Source organism: Branchiostoma lanceolatum, chromosome 14 (assembly GCF_035083965.1).
Source record: "Branchiostoma lanceolatum isolate klBraLanc5 chromosome 14, klBraLanc5.hap2, whole genome shotgun sequence".
Classification (NCBI taxonomy): domain Eukaryota; kingdom Metazoa; phylum Chordata; class Leptocardii; order Amphioxiformes; family Branchiostomatidae; genus Branchiostoma; species Branchiostoma lanceolatum.
In genome coordinates, this window is record NC_089735.1 from 14,473,512 (window position 1) to 14,494,815 (window position 21,304).

Sequence of the window (21,304 nt, forward strand, 5' to 3'; positions counted from 1 at the left end):
TGATTCAAAAGAAGAAGCTTCCAAAATATCTAGCCAAAGAAAGAGAGGACAGACTCAATTACTAATAAGTATTTTCCTAAAATCTTCAAAAACATGTAAAGAAAAGATCTACATTTACTATCTTGTAGCTTCTTAAAGTTTATCATCTTCAGTAAACTCTTCATAATGAATGATCTCCTTATCCTTACATCACTATTAAAACAACGTTTTTTATAGCTATATATAGATGCATTTAATATAAAAAATACAATGGGTACAAATGTATTGTGCACAGTATGCTATGATAAACAAATATATAGTTTGCAATGTCATCATTACTTATTACATTTTTTGATAAGGAAATATATATCTACGAACAAGAAAACAAAAGAATTAAAAACCTCTAAGACTTAAATTCAATCCATCACTTTAAACCCTGGCAAAATTTATCGAATGCTCGTTATCAAGCGTCATTTGCACGAGTATAACAACGACAATACTGTTAACATTCCTTCAACTGTTCTCTCAATATAAGTCCTATAACAACTGATTTCAAGCACAAAAGCTAAGGCAAAAGAAAGAGCATTACAGGTGTTTTCTAACTGTACAAGAACAGTGAAAGAGCTTGAAACGAGGAAAACTTGTAACAAAAGCTGATACGACAGTCGAATGCAGTTTGTAGACAGAGAGGGCACATAGGGCTACTTTATGTAGTAGTACCCAGTTTTTGCTCCAGGTTTTTGTCCTGGGTCCATGACGATCACGTCGTAACCAGGCGGCGGCTTGGCCCTGGCGATGGCATCCTTCTCGCAGTAGTAGTTTCCCTCCATCAAGATGTAGGTGGAATTTCTCAGGTTGGTGCCGCACTCCGCACAGTTGAAGCAGGAGGCGTGGAACAGCTTGTCTTTGACCTTCAACATGGGCCCCCTGGTGGAAAAAGACAATACTGCAGGTCAGGATCTGAACTGTCTTTTATCTGTACAAAACTTAAGTACAGCATGGTCAAACCTGCGAAAGACGACCACTCAGGGAATCAATAAAATCTGGTCTATGTGGACAGGTGGTCACTATAGACAGGATTCTTAATGCTTGTGTCAATGGGAAAGTAATCGAAGGGACCACCAAAAAGTGGTCACATAGGCCATGCGGCCCTTATGTAGAGGTGGTCACTCGTACAGGTTTGAGTGTACATACTGTATTACAATAACCTATGTATGTATACTGTAATAAGATTTTCTTGTTCTTGTGCCAGATTTTAAAAGTACAATGTCAATGCAACATGCATAGCCTATATTTTTTTCTTAGCAGGCCAATCCATAGAAGAATGTTGTGTAATGCTTGTCATGTTATTCTTCACACTGAAGCCAACAAGTATACCTTAACCATGTTACAACTTCCTAACTGTTTCCCCAGTACAGCTCGAAATCTCCACCTACCCGAGGTATAGAAAGGTTAAAGTAGGGCCAACAACCCTACCTTGAAAAAAAAAAATACATTTACAGAAGAACCAATGATAAAGTAAGTACAGGTTGTAATCACAGCAAGCCCACTCACCAAGAAAAATGATGAACAGAAAAAAAGGTAGAGTTTAAATGCTACAGTCACAATTGTAAAAGGGGCCCTGTTGGGTAATTAATGTCTTTTTTTCACTTTCGGGAGTGACTCTTACGTGGCACAATGTGACACCCTGTGGTAACCGGGCTATTTATGAGCACGGCCGGGCCCCGGTGATACTTTTAACTCGCACTTAAAATCAACTCAGGACACATAGATGCCATAAGCATATCGTGAAAACACAGAGAGGTACTTCCGTATCCGGCAGTCAACCACGACAAATTTGTGGCTTCAGAGCCCGGCCATGGCTACACCCCCTACGGGCAACAGTGCAAATGTGACCGTAGCATTAGAAGATGAATAGAAGAGGGGTGTGGTGGTTCTTACCTGTAGGTGCAGCACTGGTCAGCTGGGAAGAAAAAATGTGGAGACAGCCGGAAACAGAGAAAATCAGGAGACAGGCGGTTCGTGGCATTGAGAGAAGAGTGGCTTCAAAATGAATGTAGATGCTATGCATTGTTCAACCTAGTACTTGAAAATGTGTGTCCGAACAAAATGACAGATTAGAAAAGGAATACTACACAATGAATATGTTAATGGTTGAAAAAGATGACAGGGGCATCAAAGGGTACAGGTCATATTGTGGTACAAGTGGCTTTTTTCATGATAATTAAGATAATGAGTGTCCTCCCTCTTTGAAGGTCATAGGTCTTTTGTTTAAAATTCTTGGATTTACTGTCAGTAGGCATTTACTGTTGTCCACATTGGCATTTATGGGTTGAGACAGCAAATATTTACTGTTAACAGCAACCATTTACTGATCATTTATTGTTTCTTCCCTCAGGCTGGCTCAATTACTGATCTTTTACTGATAACTTACTGGGAATTTGCATTAAGTGTGAATAATTAGTAAATGTACGACAATAAATCTTTTACTGTGTAGTAGATGACTGACCAGTAAATTTCCAGTACTGATGATTCGCCAAGGGAATACAGGAGAAACATGTTGTAAATGTGACCTCAGAGTCTGTGCTTTTTAATTTTTTTTTAATTTTCACATTTCAAGCCTCTTCATCCACTTATCTATCACTGTAGGTGTCAGCAACTGTGGTATAGATGAGGCTGACATTTGTGATGCAATATCATGTAAAAATTATACAACTGTAACTTTTCATGCCTGTGACGTGCCAATTGATATTATTAAACAATAGGCATTCATGCAACGTCATGATAGAAGTAAACAAATCTAAAAGACACTAAAAAAGTGAATAGAGGTTGTGATAAATAAATGACACAGATAAACAAGCGTGTGTGTGTGTGTGTGTGTGTGTGTGTGTGTGTGTGTGTGTGTACATGATTCAGACTGCTCATCCTCTCAATATGCAACTCAGGTAGACAATCCTTCCGAAAAATATCCTTGGGGAAGGTATGACGTCGTGGAGCTCTAGCTTCTAAATATTGTTATCTACAGACTTTTAAAGGATATGATCGTGTTACGTCTAAGTGTTTATCACAGTCTTTTATGATAATAATGATGTTGTGCTTCATTCTAGAACGGATTTTGAGAATTGTTATGAATCCTCAATTCAGCCAATGGGCTGCGAGTGATTTACATATTTGATAAACCATTCATCATCATCATCATAAGACATCATTGGTGGGGTCGTATGGCGTAACGGCAGGGTTTTTGGCCCAGAACCCAGCGGTCCTAGGTTCAAAACCCCTGACGCCATCAATGTTGTGTCCATGGGAAAGGCACTTTACGCGACTATCCTCACCCCTTCCTTTGGCTCTTGTCGTCTCGGGAGACGGTAGACAGCTTCGGTCGGTGTTAAAACGGGTATATTATGTGTGGGTCACGACACCAGCAATAGCTGCCTGTGTTCCACATGTATTGCACCGTTGCAATTCTAATAAAATTAAAAAATCATAAGGCCCGGAGGCGTGGACTTACGAGATGTCGCCGTCGCAGCCCTGGCAGGTCGGCACGTTGACGGCCTTCTCCATCTCCTTGGCGGTGACGGCCTGGAGCTCGCGGGGGCCGGCGCGTTCCTTTTGGGACAGCGCAGCCTGAGCCTCCGCCAAGTCTGATGGGAAACAGATCAACAAGTCATCAGCAACACACCACGGCGGGCGTAGAATGTAGGTAGAGTTACATGGACCAAATTATATGAACTCACCACATGTGAAGGACAGGTGTACATTGTGTAGGTTAGAATTTGCTGGAAACAAACACAAAAAAGAAGAACATGACATGAAATACAGAAGGAAGTAAATGGAGCTGTGGAATAGACAGTGTACTACGGTGAATCTTTAAGGATTAAACACCATGGCAGGTCAGTGGTGGATTGGGGAGGGAAGCTCTCTGTAATCTTTTGGAAGGGTTAAACTTGAACCAGGAAAATAATGAAAATTTTGTCAAAACAATGACAGTGGACTTAAAAGTATAACCTGAAAAGGAGATGAAAAGAATGGAAATGAAGAGATGACAGACTTTATTAAGTACCCTGTAACAGTTATAATGGAATTGTGTGGAAAAAAATCTTTAACAGAAAGAAGTGAAATGATTAACAAAATATGGACGTGGACACAAATAGGAGACTGAAGAAAACAAAACAAACATGATAAATTCCTCAATAATATGAGGGTAAAGTGAATCAGGGAAGAAGAAGTATCATGTCATTCCTTGAGATGCTAAAAACAGTACAGATATGCAACCTTTTTTTATTTCGAAATCTACTTACTTAATAGATATTTAGATGCCAAAAAGATTGAATTATACAAACTTAACAAGTATGTTCATGTACATATCAATGCCATGCAGCAGTATGACAGACACTGAGTACTACATGGCCCCACATGCTGGCCCTGGTATAAGATATGAAGCCATAACATTAGATGTAGTGCTGCCCTGAAAAGTAGACTAGAATCTAGAAAGACCTATAATAATACATTGTGACAAAAAAGTGATGTACGTGTAGGTTATTCAGTGTGGTAAGCAGCATTCACTTTGTATAGATACTGAGTGAAAACTTGCCGTACATGTATTATTGTATGTCATAATATGTAAGATGTGGTGACCATAAGTTAGTGTTGAAAAGCATATGGTCTGTCAGTAGGATGCTATTTTTCTATTTCAATATATATATATCTAAGGCCATTTTTTTTGTTGCTTCTCGGAATTGCCTCTCCTGTTTTTCCCATTAAAAGAAATTGGGTCACTATTCCAATTCACCATTCATTTACTATTTGTTCTGTTGTAAAACTCAAAAGCCACCAAAATAGATTATAAAAGCTTGCACATACCTAAAAAGTGTGGTCACATTTTACCATATTAAGTTATAATTTTTCATTTATTAAAACTATTTCTCAATATCAATCCATACATTACATAGCAAAAGGTAATTTTGTTACTAAAATTATAGTACTAGATCAAAGAAAGGGGTTCATTGCATTAAAATGAGCCATACAAAGTTGAAACTTGAATAATCCTCTTATTCTTTATGCTATGTAAACCCTTATCTTCACCCCAGACTATTTGCCAAAAAATTTTTTTTTCACCGTCGCTCCAATTTTTTTCTGCAAAAATCTGAGAATCAACAAATAAAATTGGCGTGGCCTAAAGTATACATATACCGGCAAATGTTGGTCGTTAGATTACTCTTTTGAGAACAGTAACCAGACTACAGTATGAAAGACAATCTTCTATAATTGTAACCTTAAATCTACAAGAAAGAGCAGTTCTCCCAAACACCATTGAAACTCACAGATATCTCCCTTAACTTCCCATACTATAACTACACTCTACTACTAAAAGTGAAAAGATGAGAAGAATGGTTGTTAGTATGACACCAGTGGAGCAAATAGATGTGACCATCGGCCCTGCACCTACAAAAGTGACCAGCAGTGATAAGAAGTGAGAGGTGAGTTAACGTTTCTACGGGAATGGAGTACCAAGACGATCCATCTGTCTGGACGCCACCGCCTCCTGTTCGACCGCTTCCTGGTACCGCAGACGCTCGAGTTCCTCGCGCTCACGTTCGCGTTCCGCCTCCTGTTCATCGATCTCTGTAACAACATGGCGGCACGGCAAGGTCACCTACAAGCAGGGCTGTCTCCGGCTTTAAATCTGTTACCGTTCCACTCTGTTTGGGAACACACGCTAATTTTCATTATCAAATCTGTCATGTTATGCTTACAAAAATACATTTTGATCAATTTAATGACAAGAAGTTCATATTTGTTGGACAGACTGTTGGAAGTTTTGACCATCCAAACAAGCAATTTTCTGTCCTGGGACGGAGGGATGGGTCCTGGAGACAGCCCTGCCGACAAGGTCACCTACCCTGAAGGGGTACGTACCGGAATTTTACCTCGCAAGTGTTAAGAAAGACCCTCGTGTTTCACATAAACTGAATAAAACTCTGAGATGTACTGTCTTAAATGCTCAAAAAATTGTGTTGGGTCAGTTTGAATGTTGTTGTGAACCTATATTTGGTTACCTTTTACAACTGCAGAGGGCTTCAGACATTATATATATCTGACACTGCACTTACATGATTTTCGTACATCTTAAAGTCATGGTTGGACTTTACTAAGTCATCACAGGTAGACAAGGGAGTTCAGTTACAGTCAGGCCAAATCAATATTGACCTGGGTTCTAAGAATGCCTGAGAGTTGCAGACTGGTAAGATGTTCTCATTCAAAGGTCAGCTTTTGCCTGTCACTTTAATCTTGACAATAAAACTGCCATCAATAGACATCGCTTGATTGTATTGTTTGATTGATACAATTAATCAAATGGTTTATTGATATAAAATAATGCACAGAAGGCTGAATTGTGCCTCGTTGTACATGTAGTTTTGCACTTGGTCTACGAGACATCACAGCATTATTTACATCTAAAAGTACTTGAAATAGTGTAAAAAGGGGTTTCACACAAGTGCAGATATCAAGCCTGCATGATTTCCATATTGATACTTTTTGGTTTAGGTAAAGTTTGCGTGGAAGATGTTTTTCACTTTGACCCATCGTTGTGCAGCCTAGTTATCGAACAAAAAACTACCAGTACTTCTTCGGCCGCAAACTTTACCTAAGACAAACAAATGTCAATACAGAACTCCTACGGACTTGAGCACTAAGATAATTAGCTTAGAACTTAGTTAATTAGTTATTTAATGAGTTAGCTTAGGATCCCTACCGGCTTCATCCTCTGCAGTCATCATCTGCAGCAGACGGAAGGACCTGGACTGGGCGTGGGAGGCGCCGGGCTTGGTGGGCGGCTCGGGCGGGGGCGCCACACGGGGCTGCATGCGGGCTTTCCTCGCAGACTCCTCCTGGATCATCTGGTACACGGCGGATGACGTGTCGATCGTGCCCGGCTTGCTGTGTGGGTTAAGGAGATGGCGACACAAAAGTCCGGTAAATTTCAAAAGTGCATCATCTGATGAGTCCTCCGTACCCGGCTTGCCGCTAGGAAGGAGACGACGAAACAAATATCCAATAACAATGAAAACGTCTTAAAACGATTTTTCTTTCAGAAACTTTACAATGACAAAAAGTATCTGTCTGGATTTAGGAGATGACGACACAAAGTTCCAGTAAAAAGGCAAATTAAGTGTCTTCATCCAATTCCATGCTTTAAATTTACTTAAAGATATCTAAAAGAAAACTTGCCTTTTAAGCTTATTGGTTCAAGCTACCCTCGTATCAAAATTTAACATCGTTTGGTTTCATAAATAAACAAAGGTATGGTACTCTCTTAAGAAGTCGCAGAGGAAACAAAAAACCTCAGAGAAAAAAGAACATTTCCCTCTAACACTTAAGTAGAGGGAAATATAATCACAGCATGCTGTAGCAATGAATACACCGATTTCTTAATCATAAAAACATATTTGTTACTGTATATTGTGCTAGAATTACTGTAAAAAGCCTCAACATATTAAGAAATACACACAGCACACTCTCTTGAAAAAAAAAAGCATTAAGTACATCATACTTTAGATAACAAATAAATTCTAGATATACGCTCACCTAATCCAAGCACTGCCTTTTAGCTCAGTGATTCTGCACTTTATTGTATGATACACATTAATGTAAAACAATAGCCTAAGGGACAGCACGCACAAACTAACAAAAAAAGGAGTTACAACAGTTACTGTAGCGCCACTTTGGACCTGCTACCAGAAAAAAAGGAAGTATAGTCACCTAGCAGGCTGATCTGCAGGTCTATGGTAACAGCAGCATGGAAGGAAAGCATTGTGATGAAGAGCATGTAGAACAGAATACTAGTAACTGTCACAGAAAGAATAGGCTTGCCCCTGAGGCATCGCCAAAAACTTGAACAATGCTTTTTAGTCTTTCAGTGGCAGAATAGTATTCAAAGCATGTTAACAGTTCATGGCAGTAGCAGAAAGTGATAGCATTTTAAGACTACCAAGCGACCATTCAACATCTCTGCTTAGACATACATGTAGGTTATTTTCTAAACTGACCGACTGACTTACATCTGGGACATGCAAGCAAGGGTGTTACATTTGTGATAAAGGCAAGCCTAAGATAATAAAGCTTGAGGAGCAATTGTGGACATGCAATGTTGTTGTCTTTACCTCTGTAACGACTGAAGTTTTACATACATGTAAACTAATGCAAGGTTAATAGAGTAATATGTATTACATTTAGTATTTTCATGCGTGATACTCTTTGAAATACAATGTGAATGAAGATGCAACACCAAACATGAACACTACAGTTACTGTAACAGAAAACAATTAGAACATTGTAGCACTTGGAAAACTATTTCTTTCACATCTTTAGTTTAGTTTTTTTTTCAACAGTTTATGTCATGCTGTTACATGGCAAACATTAGAGCATAGTATGAAGGAAAATATTTCTTAAATTTTATTACTTTACACTTGAGTTATATTACAGTCATTTTATATTTCCTTGTGTAAATATAGATGCCATTAATGGGGATAAAAGGCAACCAACCAAGGCAGTTATATAACCTAACTGAACTAACAAAGCTTTTCACTACACTGTAATTAACTGTATACACACACAAGGGGTAGCGGTCAAGCACTAAACGATCATGGAATTCTCCACGGTTGGAGCAAGGCAGTGAATGAACAACTATGCACAACATCAGCTTGTGAATGGAGACACTTGTGAATGGATTGGGTGCAAACCATGCAGAGGATCTGGTCTGACATCAGTTCTTTCAATCCAAGCCATGCGAGTGACCGACAGTCTGCCGAGGGGGGTATGGTGTTGGTGGGGGGTGGTAGCGTTTCTCCAACCTGTGGTCACATGACTCAGACCAGCCAATGGTGGCTGTTAGTTCAGCTGGAAGCGCGAGTTCCACAAACACACACATTGAGAACTCCCGACATGCTGGATTAGCGACCACGGTGCCGACAGTCCGACGATGCCCGTTCACAGAGATTGTTTGTCCGCTGCATGCGGCTTACCGCTGTGGCGCGGTCACCTCGGGCTTGCCTCCGACTAATCCCGCTAGCTGTCCCTCCAAGGTGTCCTGGACGGCGCCCGCGGAGTACATGCCCAGGGGCGTGTCGTACTGCGCGTGCACAATCTTCCTGCCGCCGGCCTCGATTTCGATGGGCGCGGCGGGCTTGCCCAGGCCAGCCTCGCCGGCACGCTTAATGGCACCTACATCCACACTGAAGTGCACAATATCAGATAAACACACAGAACAACAGAAAGATTCATATTCCTTATCATAAACAACACAGCCCAACATTACATCTACACTGGATTCAGTCTACATAAACACTGGCCTCTGAAGATTTGGAGAGACAACTAAGATTTGGAGAGACAACTAAGATTTGGAGAGACAACTAGGGATTTGTTAACACAATTTGAAATATAAGGCTTTATCAAATTTTCTTAATTCCTGGTGTTGCTCCATATCTACAGGACCTGAGTGTCAAGTTATACATTGTGTAGCATCAGCCTTAAGCACTGGCATTATATATATTACATGTATATGAACAGCATTTGACATTATCAAAATAAGATGTTGACAACTTGAAACGGGTATCTCACTGAAGCCGCGACACCTTGACGACCTTGCTACGATTTGACAAAGCGAACTTCATTGATAAAAAACAAATTTTGTGTGTTTTGTTGTCATTTTAGTCATACTTGTACATTTTGCATGATATTCCCATTATATTCGGGTAACATCGTACTAACGCGAATCCAATTTAGGATACAGCAAGTCCACCAACGTGCCGCAGTTCAGTGACATACCAGTCCTGCTTTACATACATGTATCAAGGACAAAAATCTACACATAAATGAAAAAAAAAGAGTAATTGCAACGGAGAGTAGCAGGCAATTAGAATGAAGTAGAGTGGAAGCATAGTCACCTAGGACCACCTGCAGCAGGATAGCTGGTGCAAAAGTATGGAAAGGAACATAAGGCATGAATGGATGAAGTCAAGCAGAGCGCAAGCACTGCCCAGGAGATATATGGTATGGTATGGTATATACAGCTATTGGTTATACATAATTTTGTGGAGCTTTACATTATATGATGTACCTCGTTTTTACACTTTCTTTGGCAAATATCACGTCAATCAGCATTTTCAGACAAACAAAATTTCTAAATGAAAACCTGTACACACTGTTTGGCAAATATCACATCAATCAGCATTTTCAGACAAACAAAATTTCTAAATGAAAACCTGTACACACTGTTTGGCAAATATCACATCAATCAGCATTTTCAGACAAACAAAATTTCTAAATGAAAACCTGTACACACTGTTTGGCAAATATCACATCAATCAGCATTTTCAGACAAACAAAATTTCTAAATGAAAACCTGTACACACTGTTTGGCAAATATCACATCAATCAGCATTTTCAGACAAACAAAATTTCTAAATGAAAACCTGTACACACTGTTTGGCAAATATCACATCAATCAGCATTTACAGACAAACAAAATTCCTCAATTGAATAAAAAAAAGTTTGATTTTCGACTTGTACGTGTCTCTTTCCTTAAGGATTCAAACTGCTCTTTTACCATCATGCTATATTCCAAAGTTTCTGGTGCGAATTCGTAAAGAGCTAAGGGAGGCACTCATTTGAAATTGTAATTGATAAAGGTTACCAGATAGGGTCGAGGTAACAATATACCTTTTGCTGAATGATCGTACATGTGTATGATACAACGAACGTATGGCAACTTGAACAACATTTCTGGAAACTACTAAGTCTACTGTACAAATTGAAAGACTACATATATAGTACAGTATGAAACTATACGAGTCTTTGGGTCACAACACGAGTGGACAGACAAGACAGATAAAAAGGGTGATAAAAAGTATAGGCTGTATAAAAAGGCTTTTAAGCAATAAAAAAAGCTATGATTAAGAAAAGCTGAAGCAAGCTGGTACCCATCAAGCAGCTGGGAAGCGGGTTCAGGCTCACTGGAAAAGCAGCGGGTGGAAAAAGGGAAAACATCGGAGAGACAGGGAAGGTAGAAAAGGTAGAGATATAGCAGATAGCAAAGGATTCAGCCACTTAGGTTGTTATTATAGCAGCTGCCTTAGCGCTTCAGTTTGCAAGCAACCTTATTTTATAGAACAAGTTACACAAAACAAAGGGTACATTTTGAATACATGTACAAAAATGTATCAATAATTATATTTACAATTGCACAGTCCTAAAATTATCATTAATGAGAGCAACTCTATTTCAGAAGCTGTCAGTAGGAATAAGACATTCCTTTAGCCCTGTGTGTTTTGTTAATCAAAATATGTTTCTGATAATAATTACCATCCTTTTTACATTGATAAACCATTCATGTCAACATGTATACAGATATCTCTAGCTGTAAGCTTAGAAAACAGAGTTGCCCTAATTACCAAAACCACAACGATATTCAACATCATATTGAGATGAACAATTACTTAATAACTTGTACCATACTTGCTTGTACCTTCAACACATGCTGATAGATACATGAAACTTTACATTATTGTAGATCTGTTCCCTTTTCATACAGGATTCAAAATAGGCTAGCAAGACAGCAATTTTAAAGTCCCCACATTTGTAGCTGACATACAGCATCTTAGTAAATTACTATGTCTTGAAGTTCGTTCTTGCTGCCTTTCCCTTATGTCCTTTTCAAAACAGACATTTACTTCATGCCAGGTGCAGGCATCTCTCATGCCACGTTAAGGGAGAATGGTTGTACCTGGGCACTGCAACAGTAGGTACAGGTGCAGCTGCAGGGTGAGGGGCAGGTGCTGGAGCTGGAGCAGGTGCAGGAGCCGGAGCAAGCACTGAAGCTGCTCCAGGTGCAGGACCTCCTCCAGGTGCGCTCTGTTCTCGGGAGTAACAACCAGGTGTGAAACTAATGTTGGGAGTTACCATACTCTCCCTGTCTCCTGTGGGGAGGGGGGCAGTCTGCATACCTTATACAACCTGTCTCCTTCATACGCAGATTTTTTTTGGGAAGGAAACAATCTTTTCAGGTTTCTTTGCTTTACCCTCCTGGCTTGTTGCTGCAAAGTTTGTCTTGGTGCTTTCTGCAGTGCGAAAGGAAGTACAGCAACCTGCAGTTTTTTTCCAGTATCCAACGTTAACGTTGACAAGTACATGTACCTGACTGGGGTACTGTTCATGGGTTATGTAATAATGGACATATGATGGCAACTTTTAAACCTAAAGTGATGAAAGGAAATTATGAATCAAGATCCCACATATTAGTTTTACTGATATGACTGTACTGTAAACAAATTTTTCAGGTATTTGACCATTCTGTTTAAAAGATTGTCCTGAAGAGCCTTTAGTAGCTACTGAAATGTATCCCAGTCAAAAGCTTGATGAAGGAACTCGCTGCTTTATACAGAAACATGTGGGCTGGGCATAGTGGTGTATGGTAGTACTCAGTCATGTAATCCATGTTCTTGGCTTGATCTCCAGGGCATCAATGCCATTTGTGGCCAGCAACTGCTCTAGATCTGAAGGATGTACCGGGTATATTTAGAAAAGGGGTTGGAGTGTCCAGAAAAGGGAAGGGTCCGCTGTGTCCTCTTGGAGCTGCCGCTTTGGGATTGGAGCAGAATCAATCAATGGTCTCATCTCCATTTACAGCTCCTTGTGATATGAAGGACTCGACTGGTCACCCGATGGACGTCCTCCGAGTGCTTTTCATTGCATTTGTCCTCCATAAGAGAGTCAGGACGGTACCAAAAACTGTTTCACGAGACAGGCTGGCTGGCGAGTTCTAATGGGCCATGTGCTTTTCCGTCACAGTAGTTGGCCTGACCCTATTGGGTTGATGAGCGCGATCGTCTTCCAAAGTTTAGTGACATCCTGATTATCATAGAGTTGTAGAATGAAGGTGTGTTTGCTGAATGCTGCTATTATTTGATTGCAAGCTTCATCTTTCAAAATGGCGCTAGTTCTTGTACCTCTATTATTCTACCAGTAGACAGAATATATTTGGTACCATAACAACTTACCTGATGAAGTTTACCTGTTCAAAGTGGCACAAAATGTACCTTCAAGTAGTGCTCAAGCCTTCATTTTCTCACTAACCTGTTTTGTGCTTCCTGTAGAAGCTGTTGACCTTTCAGAGTCTCTGAGACGTTTTCCACGGCGTACATGTTGATGGGGGTGTTGTACTGGCTGTGGACCATCCCGGGACTGGTGGGCGACCGGGGAGCGCCCACGGAAGGCGGCTGACCCGTGGCGGAGAGCGACGACAGCCGCGTGGGAGCCATCGGGGAGATTCGCGTGACGGGGGAAGAGACTGAGGAGACTTTTAAGTGCGACGGTCCAGTCTGTACGGACGTTCCAGACTGTACGGGGCTTATACGTGTCGGGGAGAATGGCTGCCCTGCCCTTAGCGGGGGTGACGGAACACTCGGTGCCTGGACTGGTGGGGGTTTGTAGACTGTCGGACGTTGGAGGCGTAAAGGCGGGGCCTGCGTAGGAGCACTTGCCTGCTGAACAGGGGCAAAAGCACTGTTGTCCCCGCTGCCAATGCTACTGACTCCATTGGCGGAACCAGTAGGGACAGGGGCAACACTACTTGCACCACCCCCCGGGATGAATGGCTTTGGGGTGGAGTTGTACAGCTTATTGACGGAGCTGGTGGCTAAGGTAGGGGTGGGGTTATAAAGCCCATTGGTGGGGGTGGGGTTATATAATCCAGCGCTAGGGGTGGTATCGCTGGCAGGCACACTGGCTGGCTGGAACCTCTGTAAAACATGCGTCAGTGGAACATGCTCAGTTCATGCTGCAGTTCAGGCAACTATCACTAGGGTGACAATTCTCACATGCAAGATGTGAACAAGCTGACTAAACTCAGAGCTACTCATTGTGTGAATAGGATGACTGATACTGTGATAGCTTATCCAATGTTTACAAATACAAGCAAAATTAAGCTACTTCAACAAGCAAAGATACATAGAACTCATTCATACAATGTAAATGCTGTAAAAGTAGTGTCATATTTAAGTGCAAACATTTACATGACACATCAATATATCAGGTGAATTTGTGTTTGTGACTGTTAAAGTGACTGTCAAAACTAACCGTCCTGTCATTATAAGTTTGTAAGGAACAAAGTAGTGCTAAGTGAAAGGCAAGTGTCATGCAGGAAATATACATGCAACACTGGTAGAGAAAAATGTACCAGGAGAATGAAAGTATTCAAGACAGTTTTTAGGAAAGTAGATACGAGTACAGTAGAGAATGTGAGGAGTGGATTATGTATGGAGACAATGATTTGATATGACGGTAGTTTGTGCCCAAGAAAATATAAAATTCCAAAACTCACTGTCATCATCTTTGAGAAGTGTCTGACGTATTCTTTTTAGATCTATTTTTTTACATCTTAAAAAGAAAGCAACCATTGTGTAAACTTAGTCTATTAGTTTCGTCAAAACAATTAGATTTATACTTTTTTTGTTGAGATTTTCCGCATGGTTCTGTCATGTTACTAGTAGCACCTCCCATTTCTTCACTGCAAATTTTGCAGCTGTTGTTGGCAGTTTTGACGTGCCTTGCTTGAAGATTGAGACACCAGCCATTGTTCCTCTGCTATTGCTAGAGGAGGCAGCTTGAAAAATTGTGTCTCCAAGTCCAAGGTTTGTAAGACAGCAGGACAGACCAGGCTTGAGCAGGAGAGTAAAGCAAAGAGTATACTGTAACCGTAAAGAAGTAACCCTCCGGTGGGACAAGGGTTAAGGTAGGCAGACTGCTGAGACTGAGAACCCACAGTACAGGGAAAGGGAGGTCAGCAAAGAGTTAACAGGTAGTTATAAACATAGCACAAATAGTCAAGTTATCATACTGCATGAAAAGTTAAATATCATCTATTATCAAGATTTGTCAGTGACAGTGTAGACTACAGTAGAGACAAAGTAGTATGAAGTAAGAGTATAAATGGTTAACAATACCAGGTACTAATATTCAACTATTTGAGAACAGCATAGTCAACAGCTAAAATATGTATCATTGCACTGTTTATAACTATATATAATATAAGTGATTAACATTTTTTGGACATGTACATATGATGGTGATGAAACAACAAGAAACATACCAAAGTTCATGAAATGATTTTAAAATTGGTATATCTAGATAGATTGTACCATAACAGATATACATCACTTTGCTATTCAAGTTTGTAAGAATTATATTAAATTTCTCTTATCTCTGACCAAACTCAAACCAGCTTTCAAGGAAAGGCATCTAGTCATTCTAGTGCCAATGTTGGAAAGGAATTTTGCCATATATAGTCATGACATTGTAAGATAGGTTACCAACAACAAGATCAGTCACTCTTTTGGAAGCTGTTAAAGTAACATCCTGTGTTCTTTGTCCTTGAGAATTCCCGAAAACAAGTTTGGAATTGTCTTGTTTGAGCTACGCATGTGGGACACAAGTTTCTTGCTGTTATCAGTAGTAAGATTTAAGAGGGGTTGCTAGCCCTTCTAGCAAATTGGCCAAATGTGTTTTTGAATTCCCAAAAATGGAACAAGAGTTCAGAGACCTCATACCTCCCTGAAATATTTAGAGCTTAAAAAAACTTATTCAAATGTCTTCCAAATTTACATAATCCATGCATGGTGATGTTCATATTAGACTAACCTACACATGTCACAAGTATGAAATTCCAATCATTTACCACTTAGGAATCATGGGATTTTTGCATCAATTATGCAAATGAGGATCTAATTAGTATCATGACACTTACCGCTGGCTGGGCTTGTATTGTGGGTGCTGAAGGTCCAGCTGGGGTCGCTGGCATTGGTCTTATCCGGCCATCCCCTCTGAAAACACACAAATGGTACAGTCCATTTCAAAAGTCAGCATACACATGTGGGCAGAGCAAGGTAGATTTAGGGGTTTCTCCTAAAGCAGGTACCATTGGCAACCTCGAGCTCACTGCGACCGAGCAATTTGATAGAGCGCTCAACAAATTTCATCAATAAAAACAAGTCTTTTTATTCTTCGTTAAGTGTTTTGTTGTCTTTTCAGTCATAGGTGTACATTTGGCATGATAATCCCAAATTACAAGTCAAGGGTAACACAAATCTAACCTAGTGCCCCAATCCAGTGAGATACCCGCTTTTCTCCTAACATCCTGCCAGTAGCATCAAGGTATGTACAACACACACGACAGTGTGGATTCCGTTCCAGGTCAAAAAAGAAGCTGACAAAAGTCATGGCATGCAGCTGCCAGCCATCTTTAACCCATTGTTTGTTGACTCAACACCTGTCTGGACTCTGCCACTTGTACCCCCAGTGATTTCAGGGGACAAGGTATACATGATATTTTCCAGACATCAAACTGGAGAGAAAATGTCACCAATGAATTTGTAGTTAACTTTGGAACAGTTTTCGCTTAATTTCCTGACACTATGTTAGTATGTAGCACAAATGCACAATGCATAAGTTCACAAATGAAAAATTTGTCAGTATACATGCAAATTAAGACTGTTTAAAATCTAGTCTTGTCAAGTCTTGCCATCCAATTGCAAGGTATATAGGTGATATTTTCCAGACATTAAACAGGAGAGAAAATTTCGTCAATGAAATTCAAGTAAATTTGGAACTGTTTTCAGTTAATTTCCAGAGCCAAAATGCCAAATTAACTATTGCATGCGTTCACAAAACTAGTCAGTATAGACTGTTCAAAACCTAGTGCTAGTATATAAGAGTTACTATTTAAGTGTTACAAATACACGCTTTAAAACATTTCAAGTCTTATTATCCCAGTATGCACCCAGAAACCCAACCTTCAAAGGGATTACATCTGTTTACTATATTCTTCTATCATCGAATCATACTCTTATCATCACCATTATTAGCAGACTTATCAAATGTTTATGATTGTTGAGATAACTCTGTCTCCACCATCCCTTCTAAGCTACATAAATCTAACATGGTTCAATTGGAGAACTAGCCCTCAACAGTTACAAATACTTTCCACATCACAACCTTTGTACAGTGACGTTTATCTAACTGACATTTCTTCAAACGGGCCAGTACAATGATAATCTTCTCTTTGATATTGTAATCAAATTAAGAACATAAACATGTTAAAGCAGATATAATTTCAGAAAGGAAAATTTACACACACAGATAGATTCTATAACTGAAAATCATTCATCTTTCTATATTGTACTTAACCTTCTCCCTGCTGCCTAATCCTGTAACCAATAAAGAATTGGGTGCCAAACGGCTACTTCATGTGTGCTTATGGCTGTGAAATAACATATTTTCCCACTACCCAGGTAAGTTCAAAACACCAGGAATTTTGATGAATGAATATTTCATTCAGGTGACAAACAACAGTGGAATGTGGTAGTTCCTGAGAGCTTGTGTGCTGCAGCTATTGAACCATGGTTCCAAAACCCTTGGAAGTTGGATTAGGCCTAGGAAAATTAATCTTGTGTTATAGACTACAGTCATGAAAAAACATTAGAGTTAGTAGGTAAATTTTCTTCTTTTTGATTTAGATTTCGGCCAAACTGGATCAGGAATTAGAATTTTCAACATACATTTATTGAACTACAAGTATATTAATCAACTGAACAAAAAAGTACAATATTTTCTATATATATTCTTACATCAACTCTTCAAAGTCTTGAAGCTAATAAAATTAAGTCTGTAAAAAAATTTGCCAAACTGCATGGAATTGTGTTTTAATTTCATTACTTAGATGTCGAATTGAAAATTCTACAATATCATATCAATAGCGGTCAACCGAAAAGAAGGCTAGGGTGGTCGGCTTTTGCTATGGAAGGGTAACAGGAAACGGAACTTTTTTTTTTCTTAGGCCTAAGACGTCAGCAAGCACGTCACCACGGACACCACAAACAGACAGACCAGCAGCCTTGCAGCAGGACTTCCCCCATGACATCAGCAACTAGGTCCATTCCAAACCAAATATGGGCATTGCAGTCTGGCAAAGCCTGGTCCTCAACCCCAGGAATGTGCCTTGCCAGGTCATGTTTGTCTCATACCTCCATTTTCTGCACAGTAAAAATACACAGGTTGTAACAATACGTTTACCAGACTGGAACTTGAAAGTACGGTAAGTACTAACAAAGAAAATTTACTGCTTATCCAAACATATACTTAACATAACTTGTTTGTATTAGCAATATAAATCAAGCTTCAATATTGCAAGTAAAGGGAGGACTTTTTTTATAACGCTAATATCATGCGGGCTTTTAAAATTGCATGTACAAGTAGCATTTGACATTACAAAAGCACAGCTTCAAATATGAAGCTAGATCCTAGAAAACTTTAGATACAAATTTTTACAAAGTGCTAGAAACAAACAAGACATAATTGATATGTGGTGGACAACATTCAAAGTAATTTTTCAACAGATTTTTGTGACTGTCTAGATTTCTTAAGGAATGTTCTTGTGTGACCTTAATGTTATCATTATCATCACGCTACCCAAACAATTTGACCTTTTAAGTCCTTAATTTTGCAATGGAGAACCCCAAGACCTATTTTAGAAAGTCTGGTCCCTTGACAATCCTCAATATAGTAGTACTAGTAGATGTACAAGTTGCCTCAAGTAACCCACAGTATCAGATCTTCTATATACAGCAAAAATGGATGTAATTTATCATCAAGGATTGTGTGGGGGTGGACGTTTAAGTAAATATGGAGTTCAACTTGCTTTTATAGATAGAAGAGGTGGGGCTGGTAACGTGAGATTTCCCTAGTCAGCAGGCTATGTTTGGACGGTGCTATTTCTGGAGGTCAAATGTGAAGGGGACCGAGTTTGCTTCCAAGGTTGCCCTACCCTACACATGCGCTAGGTTTGGACTTAAGCGGCTTTTGAAACTGGTCACTTTACATCCGAAAATAATTTTATCAGGTTGGTAGAACATAGAATATTTGGAGTTTCTTTTAACACAACTTTTGCAAGCTTTTGCTGTTTGCTTTTCGCTTTTGCTGTTTACTTTTCGCTTTCGATGTTTGGGATTGCGTTTTCGCTGCAAGAGCGCCTACATATCGGATACTTATAGCGGCGAGAAGCAGTACTCCAGTCAGAAGCCCTGAAGAAGGTGTCTGATAGACACCGAAACGTCAGCAGGTGAGATTCCTGGTTGCGTTAAAAGAAACTCCAAATATCCTGGTAATTTTGCATTTTCCAAAGAGAACATATTTTTGGAAAATCAGATTAATTTCATGGTAAAATACCTCAATGACTATAACTGCATCTGTAAAATTCTATGTATTTCAGTCATAAACGTCTGAATGTGCTTTGTAAAAATTTGTATTGAATTTTGTCTAAAGTTAAGTTCCCAGGGCTAACCCTTTGTAATAGCCTTCGGCTAGTTGGGTAGCCCTGACTGTACTTTTTTCTACAGCCAAATAGATAAATCAAGTCTGAATTGTTCCATGTAATTGACAGAAATGTAAATGACCGAAATAAAATATGTCAGTAAATATAGGGAAGTATGATCTTTCTACTGCCCTGTGAAACTCAACTGTATATCTAACTTTAAGTTGAAAGAAAAGGTTTAACTAAAAATAGATTATACAAATTCCCACATTTTCATAGTAAACAGACTGTTTTTTCAGCTGTTCTACAATCAACCAGCAACAGTTCAGATAAAGGGCAACCAAAGCAAGATAGGCACAAGTGAGATTTTGATAGATAAGCATTTTTTAACACAGCACAATTAATTTTTTTAAGGTATTTGGCATACCGCACAGTTCTAAGTGGTGTCTTTTAGTCATGGTCAATTACGTTTGTGGCCTCAAATAACTGACTAGCCATCTAACTTAGACATCTACAGTGTATACAACTTCTTGGAAGACCTTTTGCATCCAAATTGAAGCATTTTACGGGTCATTGAATAAGTCATTTCACAGTCTGTGATTCTCTCAGAACTACTTTCAGGACTAGAAGGCCTCACAGGTGTAATTGTCATAATGATGTAATTTACACAGCACAATAGAAGTGTCATGCAGCACTAGATAAAAATCTCTGATATTTTAAACATACCTATGATGGGAGTGCCTGTATGTGAAGTGTTGGCAACTATAGATCTGTATCTTTTCAGTAATTATATCTGACCTAACGACTTAGACTGCACTGTATCACGCAAGTGTCAAGATGGCAACTGGGGTTACTAGGGGTCATGGACGATCATTATGGCATGTGTCCTAAAATGAGTTCCAAACTTTTGCTACATCAGTACATGAGGATAGATTTCTATGCTTCTCTGCACTGTATCACACAAGTGTCAAGATTAGTCAAGATGGCAGCTTAGGTTACTGGGGGTCATGGACTATCAAAAGTATCATCATGGCATGTGTCCTAAAATGAGTTCCAAAGTTTTACAGCATCAGTATACATGAGGACAAATTTCAGCTTGAGTTGCAAAAACAGCACTATCTTTAAGGGATTTAATATGATTTATGCCGACAGCAGAATCTCTCACATTCTATGTACACGTAGTTACACCTCTGGTATGGCCAAAAGACATGTATAACATATAATTATCAAGTTCCTCAATAATGACTTAAGTACAAGGGTATCATATTCTATTCTACTAAAATCTCACTAAACTTGAATGGCAACATTTTCGGGAAAATGCAGGATATTCCCCTCCCATTACCTACACCTCAAATATGACGTCCTTAGCATCGGCTGTAAGGGTATTATGAAGTTTCTGCATAAATTATGCAAAGGAGGTCGGCATTAGCATAATTTATATACAGGTGTGTTCACCTCTCCTAAATCTGAAATATGACAATCGTAGCTTTACGGTGAGGGATATGCATAAATTATGCAAACGAGGCCCTCATTAGCATAATTTAGGGCCAGGTTTTATGACCCTCCCTAATGGTACCAACATCTCAAATATGACATCCGTAGCTTTCACGGTAAGGGAAATACAAGTTTATGACTAAATTATGCAAATGAGGTCCACATTAGCATAATTTATGGCCAGGTGTATTTGCCTTTCCTAAAGGTACTTACAACTCAAATATGACATCCATAGCTTTTACGGTAAGGAAAATTCAAGTTCATGCATAAATTATGCAAATGAGGTCCTCATTAGCATATTTTATGGCCAGGTTTCTTGGCCTTTCCTAATGGTACCTATATCTCAGATATGACATCCGTAGCTTTTACGGTAAGGAAAATACAAGTTTATGCATTAATTATGCAAATGAGATCCACATTAGCATAATTTATGGCCAGGTGTGTTCACCTTTCCTAAAGGTACCTACATCT

General features: G+C 39.4%; 1 protein-coding gene across 12 annotated transcripts in view; it reads right to left on the minus strand.

Moving 5' to 3' along the window:
* LOC136448179 (PDZ and LIM domain protein 3-like) overlaps positions 1-21,304 on the minus strand; it is a 36,164-nt gene that overhangs the window by 9,409 nt on the left and 5,451 nt on the right. For 4 of the 12 annotated variants that reach the window (XM_066447361.1, XM_066447365.1, XM_066447364.1 and 1 more), the window contains exons 3-10: positions 15,779-15,854; positions 13,111-13,775; positions 9,003-9,212; positions 7,741-7,761; positions 6,734-6,918; positions 5,488-5,601; positions 3,488-3,620; positions 700-906 (exon numbers count right to left, since the gene is read on the minus strand). In XM_066447361.1, the coding sequence (XP_066303458.1) occupies positions 700-906; positions 3,488-3,620; positions 5,488-5,601; positions 6,734-6,918; positions 7,741-7,761; positions 9,003-9,212; positions 13,111-13,775; positions 15,779-15,854 (1,611 nt within the window). Of the gene's footprint in view, positions 1-699; positions 907-3,487; positions 3,621-5,487; positions 5,602-6,733; positions 6,919-7,740; positions 7,762-9,002; positions 9,213-9,923; positions 9,948-10,958; positions 10,992-11,761; positions 11,890-13,110; positions 13,776-15,778; positions 15,855-21,304 lie in introns of all 12 variants that reach the window. The other 8 variants (XM_066447370.1, XM_066447371.1, XM_066447372.1 and 5 more) reach the window with 8 other exon arrangements.